The 10,941-nt window shown below is 41.4% G+C and overlaps 1 protein-coding gene across 1 annotated transcript in view; it reads right to left on the reverse strand.

Moving 5' to 3' along the window:
* The window catches only part of angpt4 (angiopoietin 4), a 44,941-nt gene extending 34,469 nt beyond the window's left edge, over window positions 1-10,472 (reverse strand). Inside the window, exon 1 of the mRNA XM_041951280.1 lies at window positions 9,736-10,472. Within this exon, the coding sequence (XP_041807214.1) occupies window positions 9,736-10,137 (402 nt within the window). The 5' untranslated portion in view covers window positions 10,138-10,472. The remainder of the gene's footprint in view (window positions 1-9,735) is intronic.
* Window positions 10,473-10,941: the final 469 nt, after the last annotated feature.

Here is a 10,941-nt window from a genome sequence, read left to right on the forward strand (position 1 = left end):
GAAAACACTCATTGTTTTATTCAGAATTTTAAAACTTCAGGAACTTTTTAAATATTATTCTTTTTATTCTGTTTTTCTTATTGAATACATTTGCCAAGTTCATGAAGAACAAATATAAATCCAGTTGTCCACTATCTGTCTCTCTCTTCTTTGTTTCTGGCTTGTATTTCCTCTCACCTCCCCCTCTTCACTTCCATTTATCTAAGTTAACTTTATCTCTTTCACCCTCTTTGTTCGTCTCTGTCTCGCTGCTTTAGTGATTTATGGGTTAACAGGCGACTTGTCTGAAAGTGCTGAACTATTTCTTCCTCTCTGTTTCATCCTCTCGCCCGTCTCACCCACGTCCTCCCACTTTCTGTATCTTTCTACCTGTTTCTTTTAGGCTCCAGCCCTCCTTTCTCTTACTTTATCTTTCTTTCTCTTGTGTACTCTGATGTTTTATCTAACCAAAACAGTTTCAATCAAAATATTTTGTCACATTCCAAACCACAGACTTCTGGGAACGAAGACAAAAACATAGTGGAATGGATTCGGATTTTTTTAATCCAACTTAATATTTTAATTTTAGCTGCTCGTAATAGAGAAGCTGCTTCCCATCGCTTTTCAAGTTTCATGTTCTTATCGTTGTAAATCAGAGCGTGTTTTAGATTAGAAAAGCTAAACAGAAAATAGATCCCTAAAGTCTCGTAACATGGAGATCCACTGATATATAGCAGGGACAGTTTTGTATTTTGTAATCATTGTCTTGCTGTTTCAGATCTCTTGTCCAGTTTGTTAAAAGTGGTTTCTTTATAGAAAAGAATACTGAAAAACACACATGTGGTAGATCAAATTATTAAAGTTGTAAAGTTGCAAGTATGAGCTAAATTTTCGTTTTACTAAGAAAACATGTCAGATTTTTACGTAACTGATGTCTCACTGTGTAAAAATCTGTTTTATCTGTAAGGAAAACTTCTTTTAAGAAATCTACTGAATTCCTTATTTTCTTTCTTTCATTGGATCTTTCTTTCATTTGATCTTTCTTTCATTGGATCTTTCTTTCTTTCATTGGATCTTTCTTTCTTTCATTGGATCTTTCTTTCATTGGATCTTTCTTTCTTTCATTGGATCTTTCTTTCATTGGATCTTTCTTTCTTTCACTGGCTCTTTCTTTCCTTCTGCATCTCTGTCAGCTTGTTTGAAGTGTGCGTCCAGCAGCCACTCAGATTCAGAGCGTTGATAACAGTCCAGTAATCAGCGGCAGTGATACAGAAGGCCGACCTGGCTCCCACTAAAAAGAGAGTCCAGTAAACTGGTGTGTATCTTTTTTATCCTCTTCCTCTTTACGGGGCAGTTAAATCATCCAGTAACCAGGCCTGAAAATTAGCCACATGTGGTCAGAAAGCAGCTGCAGTGAGATTATCCTGCTGCCTGTGATAACATGACAGGAGCTGCACACAGTGGCAGTCAACAAGACCCAAAAATGGAGTGCATGGCTTAGTGCTGGCAGTTTTGAGGTCACACACAAACACACTCACTTGTCACAGCAGCAGTACATGAATGAACCACACAGACAAAGACCTTTACTAACATAAAAGTAAAAGCTCTTAAGCACGGGTGCAAAGTGTACAAGTTGCAGTAAGGTGTGCTAAATGAAAAAAGATGCATTGCACTGTACCAGAAGAATGAGGATAATAATAATAATATGGAAATAATGCAGCACATTTTCAGCCAGGAGCTCATTGAAGATGTTCGTTAAGTTGCACTCAGCTGGTCACATGAAAAGTGACAGAAATAGTTGTGTCAAAAAAGAAAAAGAGAAGAAGAAGTTGAAACCGTGGCTCCTCTTTCTCTCTCCTCCACACAGTTAGTCAATCGCTGCATGAAGTGGGCGTAAACGTCAGATTGTCGGTAATTACAGAAGTTTTGGGTCGTGGCACTGGCACTTCAGGCTTCAATCTCTTGGATCTCTAACATCAGAAAAAAGTTTTTCATGCTGGCGAAAACTATTTTTGTGTTCTGAGTTCAGTTCACGCAGTTTTCTAAAACACTGCAGTGAAGCATAAAACAAACCCCCTTATCTCGATTCCTTAATAGTTCACCTGAAAGTGAAGACAATTAAACTGCATCAGGTTTCATTTTATCAGACTCAGAGGTCAACATGTGAACACGATCCACGTCCACGGCTCTGGTAGGAGAACAAAACCAACCAGGATCACCTAAACAATAGTGGCACAGTAACCACACACACAAGACTGGAACATCTGAGGAATAGGAATAAGAAGAATTTAGCAGATAACCACATGTCCATGTATAGACGAACGCATACGTTTATCTGAATGACGCCTGTGTTAGTCACATTCACACAGAAATAAACAGTACCCACAGACACACAAACAGAAACACACACTCTCCCACTGATGACCACAGCCACTTCCCCTGTGATTCCATTTCCCTTCTACTTTTATAGCTTTCTCGTCATTTTATGAATCTTTTGTTATTCCGTTGTGCAGTTCAGTCTGTTTTCTGATCTAATTTTTACCTCATACGATCAAATTAAACGCAACCTCAAAACAAAAGACGTCAAGAGATATTTTTGTTGTGTTTATTTCTATTTAGAGGGATTTCTTTTTGCAGTCATCTCATCAGCTCTCTACGTTAGTTAAAAATGTTAAACTACTCTAACGTTGCAGTGAGACTCTGGCCTTTACATTATCAGATCATAAGCCACCAGCTCCTCAGCCAGCGCGCAGCAGTCTGACCTTTTTATGAGACTGTTTAAAACACCCCAACACACTCCCAGCTCTCCACTGCAGATCTCCACGAAACACAATAAAACAGCCTGCAGCGGTAAAACCATTCCCAAACACTCCCACCACTTCCCCAATCCTCAATAATCATTCCCGACCATTCCCAACAGGGGAATAAACCGGGAGAGAATCCCAGAGACGAAAACCTATAAACATTTCATTCAGGCCTGAGGGAGCAGCAAATGTACTGTTGTGCACATCACAGGATACTGACGAAGGAGTTCAACCCGTCTGACTGTTTGACGGCTCCTGTTTCGTTTTCCCCGTCAGACTTTGCTGGAGCAATGTTTCCAAGTCTCCTATCAGGTGTGCTAAAACTATGAACACAAAGCACAAGCAAACCAAAATCATCCATTAAGAAATATTTTGCTGAGCCACCAGAATTTTGACTTTGACTGAGAAATTCTGTTTTTCCACTTTCAACTGAAGTTCAGTCCAGCTTTCCTGTTTTTTTCACTTCATTTGGAACGATGTATTTAAAAGCCAGTTGCAGCTGAATAAGAGCTGAGGTGTGTTTAGACTGAAGGAGGCTGACTAGCAGATAATGGCTGTCATTAGGCTGTCATTAGTGCTGTCGGTGGGGTCGGCTCACAGCTGTTTGATGTATAGCTGTAAAATGATGGAGCACAGAGCAGCGGCTCACAGACCAGGTGTTTCTCCAGACTGAGGCCAAGCAGTATCTGCAAATACTCAGTCTAACTATTATTACTCTTTTCACATTGTCTGAGGGGTGGAGTTGGGCTGGAGGACAGCAGAGTACCAGAGAGCTAAATCTTTATACAAGTTAAAACTTACGTACTGGACAACAGCTAAATAGTATCAACAAAACTGCATTTACTGACTTTTTAGCCGCTTGGAGTCAGAAGAACTCCCTGACCAACACACACCTCTGTCATGATAAAGCTTTCAGGCTAACAGGTTGAGCTACAGTGATTTAAAAGGCACCCAGCAGCACTACAGCGGGACGCTGAGAAAAGCTCAACCCTGACGTCCTCTGACACAATTCATGTGACAACCAGGTCAGAATCAACCACGCTCATTTTGAGTTTGATCATTTTGACGACGGGGAGAACTTCCAGCACAGATACAGGACCACAATCAGCCGACAGTTTTGACAATGAGCACAGGAACTGAGACTGCAAACACAGTGCTACAGCTTCCAGATTCTGCCTTCTACTATCTGTATGTGTGAACAGAGAGTACAGAAAACATCAGTCTCTTTAGCTGCTAAATGCTCCTCTATCTTCTTTCTCTCTAAATCTAAATCTTTAAAATATATGACAATATTTCCACAATGTAAATTTTTTTATTTTCCATAAACTGTGGAGTATTTGGTACTGATCTGACATTTGACATGAAACTCTTTAAAATCCACTTTTCTCCTTCTAATCCCATCAGATTTTTCTAAACTGCCACCGTCTCTGTGTCTCTCTGCAGAAGGTTATCATCAAAATAACCTCTGAGCACATCAAAGCATCGTATCGTAGCGGCAGCAGTCGATAGCTGTGTGATCTGACCACAGCGGCTTTCCTGTCTCAGTCTCTCAGGCACAGGTCCATTTGAAGTCAGTCATTTGGCAGAAAACTAAACAAGCCCCCTGTTAACTACCTCACTTACTGCTGTTTGCAGACCGACTCTCAGAAACCACCAAACCACTACAGAAGCCGCACGACCCCATGACACCAAAGAAGAGAAAATCGACTTTGCACTTTTAATTCACTGACGAGTCTGTTGATATTTCAGATAAAGAGGAGGGCATGAAATTTAATTCATTAATTTAATTCAGAATAGAAACATATTAAAGCTCAATGTAGGAACATCAGATTCAAGCAAAGTTCAGACTGAGAGTTGCTTAAAAATTTCAGTGGCTGATTTTCAGACTTCATTTCACAGAAATCTTGGATACTGAAGTGGAAATTCCTTTCCATTATTTTCATCACACATTCATGATCCCCACAGGATGAATCCTGCTGACTCTGGGGATCATCTGACTTTTTATGTTGTGCCATCAAATTTCAGTTTGCCCAATACTTCTGACCAAATACCTAACCTAACTACCAACAGCCTCAGCTGTGCTCTATCAATCTCAATGCAAGTGAGCTAAGAGGCTGATGGCAAACATTATGCCTGTTTAATATTAGCTCTATCTTTTGAGCATATTAGCAAGCTGATATGTACATGTACAATCTCATAGACTAGCATGGTTAAAAACAGCACATTTAGCTGATGCTCTCGGTGGCCTGCTGCTGAGAAATGGTTCAACAGATCACAGCTGTTCGGCTGATATTGTCACTGCAGTCCAGAAACGATGAGGTGAAACAACATTATAAACGGATGCTCTGTCATCTGTGCTGCAGATAGAAGCTGAGCAACGTTACGGAGTGCAGCTTAAAGGTCTGATTTGTGACTTCCTGAGCTTTAAGAGTGAACATTCGCCACCAGTGACCGCATGAGAAACGCAAATATTGAGAAGAATTTGAACAAATGGAGTGAATCTACAGTGTCTCAGTTCGGGGGTTGGGAAATGGGATACTTCACTGCAGCCAGACTACAGAAGCAAGACAGCTGTGGTTTTTGCTTTGTGAAATTTTGCATCCTTTTAATCATTTCAAAACTTTTGTTGTGCAGTCGACGAACAGAAGTTATGTCCAGAGGAGCCAGTGCACGCATGCAGCTTTGATTTCTAACAAACTGGAACTGAAACGATTCGTCACTTAATTAATTTACCTGTATTAATCTGGTTCTAGATTCACAAATGTGAGGATTTTCTTAGCTGTTCTTGTCTTAGATTGTACTAAACTGCATACTTGTGGGTTCTGAACTGTTGGTCAGACAAAATAAGCAATCTGAATATGTTGGTTTGGGCTTTGGGATATGACAAAAACATCAGTAGATTAATCAACAAAAAAATCAGCAGACTGATAATAAAAATAATCAGAAGGTTGCAGCTCTTTAACAAACGTAGTGCATCTAAAAGATTAAAAAGAAGCTATTAAATAAGTTGTTACCACACGGCTGTTTTCAAGGTCTGTTCATATTGTTTGTATTGCATGTATTGTTGCAGCGCTGTTTTTATGCAAGTTCTCATTTGAAAAGGACGTTTTAATCTTAAATTGAGTTTTTCCCGGTCAAATGCTACAGAAAATCAGAAAATAAAAAAAAAGTTCCAGTACTTCTGAGGACATGGAACCAAATGACACAACTTTTCTAATTTAATCTGGATGGAGGCACAATGTCGTCACAGAAAAAGAGTATTTCTGCTAAAACAAGGATCTTTATATGAGGAATTTACGTCATCGTGAAAAACACCTGAGACTCACTGATGCTTTAACCTTCAGCGGAGATAAAAGAGGTGAAAAAGGAGAAAGAGAAAGGCAGAGACAGACAAACGAAGACAAAGAAAGAAAAAGAGGAGACACAGCTATCTTTTATCTGAACTGAATTAAAGCTGACGAGAGGGCGGTAACAAACGTGTGGACGACGTTTCGGAGTCAGAGAGCGATTAGATGTTGACGGCCGGCCTCCACTGAAGCCTGAAGGTGAAAGGTCAACTCTCTGTCTCCTGTCGGGGTGCTGCAGACCTCAGATGTGGACTTGACCCGCGTCTCCTCCGAGGTTTAACAGTGTGGGTGGTAAACACACCAGCATACACACACACACACATGCATGCAGGCACTAATACACACATCAATCTCACATACACACATACGTTTTCACATACTGGCTTGTTGAAAACACTCCTGAAATCTCAGCGGTTTAATCCAGTGAAGCAGCACTTTGACACTTTTACTCTCTGCAGATTAAAATCTTTCTTGTCAGTAATTCAATGCCTCCTTGAGACACACAGAGCAGAGCAGAAGAAAGAGATCGACTCTGGCAGGCAGCAGAAATAATGAAATTCTTACTCGCTCCATTTATGCTGGAATGTTTCTAAACCCATGTAATGTATCAATCACAATCTGAGCTGCTGTGCATCAAACCGTTGAGACGAGGAGATCTGTTTTGAGGATAGTTTCGCTTCGTCAAGCTGCAGAGGTGTAGAGTTTGAGCCTGTATACGGCGTTTGCAAGGCCCTTTCAGACACGACGCGACAACGACACCACTGCACTTTGACAGACATTATCTCCAACGCTGTGACTGAAAGGACCGTAAAGCAAAAGAGCAATCACACTCGCTGGCCAAAAAACAGATTAAAATACATGGAGCCACTTGAAAACTACAGAATTCAAAGGAAACTTGAGGATGAAATTATATCTCAGCAGTGTCAACCTGAAATCATTCACTTCTATGATTTCTACACTTAGTCGTGCGCCATAAGATTTCAAATATTACAAATTACAAATATTGACGTCTTAAACATGAACTTACAAATTGTTTGGTGCATTAGGTGGGAAAAGAAAGTGTTTCCAACGAAGGAACTTTTGCGGAGGACAAACTTTTCAGGCACAAAGGGACTAAACCAGCACCTGGAGGAACCGGGGATTTTTCTCTACTATAGTTGCAGGTGAAAAAAAGCTTCTGCTCCACGGTTAGTACTCTCCAAAGGTTCAGTTACTTTAGGGGCAGAGTTTGAAGCCATGATCATTGCTGGTCAAACACAGACACCTACAACTGCATAACCTCTCATTCCAGTATGAACCTTATTTTCATTAACGTAAGTAAAAAGTTAAGAATTTTTGTCGGTTTGAGAGTGAATGAGTACGAGGGAGCGATGGCAGAGAGAACAAAGCAAGTAAAAGAGAGAAAAACAGAGAAAGCAAACTTGATGGTTTCATGGCAGTTACGCTCTAAAGCTGGAGAGACAGACTCCTTTTCCTCTGCATGTCTCCTTTTCATTCAATCATTCATCACACTCATCACAATTCACAGTTCTTCAGATCTGACAGAAATGCAAACAGGAATATGCAAAGGGACTTCTGGTTTAGTTTAGTTGGTTCCTCTTTCTTCATAGTTCCTGTAACTTTCTGGCTTAAAGCAACATTTGGTTACCTCTAAAGTTTTCAGGATACCACCCTGCTTGAAGTTAGTTTTTCTTTTCCAAACACCACCTACTGTACATGACGACTTTCGGAAGGCCATGATGGATGTGCCGAACATTTAAGAAAGCTAAATAAATCTGCATTCCTTCTGTAAGAATTATGATTCAAACAGGAACTGACTTCTAAAACAGAAGCATTATTCATGCTGCGATGGCTCTCGTTCTTCTGAAACGTTTAAATGATTCTAATGATGATGAATGGGGACTCCCCGCACACACATTCCTTTCAAAAATGTTTTCTTTTCCTAATCTGATTTCATGGATCAACATCACCTGCTGCACCCAAATCACTTCAATCTGCACATCAGCAGGAGTCTGACTGAATGGTTTAACTATCAGGAGAAGATAGAGGTGCTGCGACATCTGCAAAACCCACGAAGACCCTGTGTGGTCCGTATACAATATACTGTACAGGCTGCTGTATTAGTCCTCATCATTCATCCATCTTTGATCACTACTGCTGCACACAAACAAGGTGTCTCTCAAACGACTGGTGAGTATTCAGTTTGAAAAACATAAGCAAAGACCAATGACAGCCCAGCAAGTGATAATGGTTTTGTCAAATGAAATGGCGGAAGGGTTTTTATTCATAGCTGGGTCGAGTACTGTCAGTCACTCATGTGGTACGGCCGTCTTGACGTCAATAACCAAAATGAAATTTTAGTCAATGGACAATGTGAAGCTCCTTTCACATTATTTCAAGAAATGTGCTTCCAGTAAGAATGACTTTTAGCACAGTGGTGATAACATCACACACATCTTGAAAAAAAAACGAATAAAAATATCTGGATACATTGCCATTCAATGTTTTAACAATATGCATGATGCCCAGAGGATGAATCCTACAAACTTTGGTGTAATATTTACACCAGCAGGTTTTCACTAATCTGATAAAATATTGCAGCATCTCTGATCAGTGCTGTAGACCTTGGCTCATGTGGGGCGGGCCCACACAGATAACAGAATGAATTGTCGTGGAGGCAGGGAGGGGCCCACAGAAATTGCACAGGGTCCAGAATTTTGTGCTACACCCCTGTGTCCAGTATACATAATTTGTGTTTGTGGGTGAAAAGCTGATGAGGGTTTTTATCCTTTCTGTTGCTTTAGCTTCTACTACTGGTTTGTCTGGGCTCTTGCACATGGAGTTCTGGGAGACTATCATGAACCTCCCACATGTTACTCTCTCCCAATGAAGCCCACCACTGGCTGGAGAAAAGAAGCAGCTGGCTGATACCACGTGCTACATTAGTAGAACATATATGTCCGACAGCCTTCACAGGAGAGGCAGACTGTTCTGGGTTGGAGGAAAACGGGGAAAAATATTGAAGAAACGTGCATAATTTCAAAAAGGTCGTCGCACAGAGGTAAAACGGCATGCTCAAACAAGAGAGAGAGTGTTAAATCCATGAGGAATGTTGTACATCAGTTATAAACTACCATTCAGGCCTTCTTCTTCTGCAGGATAGATGTCAGGTAATGGTGGAACAAGGTTTTACAATGGCTCTCATTACACACCGTGCAGTCACAGATCCAATGAAACCACAGACAGAGGTATTATAGTTTGTTAGGGCAACAGCAGGGAAAGCTCTCACTGCTTTTCTCCTAACTTGACTGCAGACACAGCACCTGAAGCAAATTACACCTCTATTGAAATTCTGAAGAAATTCTGAGTTGCTGTTCAACACATATTTTCTTATGTAGCATCCATCAACAGCATGTGACAACACACACAAATCCCATATCAACACTCCAACACATTCCCTTTTGTTATGTTCAACCTCTGATCAGTGTGTGATATTTAAATTTCACCACATATACGATCTGGTGACCAAATCATTACGCAAATCACCAAAAGATCTATGGTCTCCACACAAGAGGAAAAAGAAAAGAGGGCAGATAGTCTCTTACCTTCTGCAGCCACTGTGTGTTGTTCTCCATTGATCTTTCCAGGTGCTGCAGTTTCTCAGCCGACCATTCACCTTCGACTGGCGGCGAGTCTCTCTGCACGACGCTGCGAGATCCACCATATTTTTCACTCTGTGAAGGCGATCCTCCGCCCTGGCATCCATCCAGCTCCGGCAAGATGAAGGTATAGCTGCACTGGCCATGTTGGATGCGGTGAAACCTCTTTCTCTTCTCTGAACCCCCTCCACTGCCGCCGCCACCGTCGCCGCCACCTCCTCCTCTTCTCTGGCTTCTTCCAGCTCCTCCTCGTTCTACGCTTGCAGCACCGGCCGCATCAGTGACAACTGACAAGGTCCAAAGCAGCAGAAGCACCAGCAGCCCCCAGCTGAGATTTAAGCCTTTCATGACGCTCTCTTCAACTGTAATAAAGTGTTTTCTCTCAGTGCGAAGAGGGTCAAGAGAAGCTCGTTCACGCTTTGACCCCAATTCACTTTATGAAAACATCTGTGTGCAGGATGCAACTCAAGTCATGCACAAGTCTCTGCACCCGCCAGTCAATCCATGAGGTCTGATTCTGCACCCCCCAGCTTGTTTCCTCTGGAGATAAATTCTCTTAGGGACTTTCTGAAATGCAGAAACAGAAAGCAACACTTGTTCTGTGGTCTCACATTGAAACGCCCCCCGTGCCCTCCTCACTTGTCAATATGTGGGATGCATCCACTTTCTTCCTCCTTCTCCTGCTTTCGTTCTTGGGTCTTGATTTTGTTCTCTGTGGTCGGGTTGATGATTTTTCAGGATGGGGCCATTGGCTTGACCCTGGGCAGGTTTCTCATGATTGTCTTGAAATTTCCTCCTGTCCTTAATGCACCAGGTGCAGGTCCAAAACCACTCAGGATAAAATATGGATGGAGAGAAAGCTGAGTGGGTGGACAGGGAGGAAAATGAAGGTTGTGGGCAAAAAACAGGGTGGAGAAGGGTGTGTGATCGTGAATGTCCAAACTGACTGAAAGAATGAAAAAAACATTTAAATGCAGGGTGAAGATATCAAAAAAAGAGAAGATTTAAGGTTGCATGTAAATGAGAGATGACTAAAATGGACATCTCAATCCTACAATGTCCAGGAATAAAAGAAAAGTGAAAAAAATGTCTTTTTTCCTCCCATCCTTCTCTGGTGGCTCCAGTTTCAGAAGTGGCCGAAGAAAATGCTTC

This window comes from Chelmon rostratus, chromosome 2 (assembly GCF_017976325.1).
Source record: "Chelmon rostratus isolate fCheRos1 chromosome 2, fCheRos1.pri, whole genome shotgun sequence".
Classification (NCBI taxonomy): Eukaryota; Metazoa; Chordata; class Actinopteri; order Chaetodontiformes; family Chaetodontidae; genus Chelmon; species Chelmon rostratus.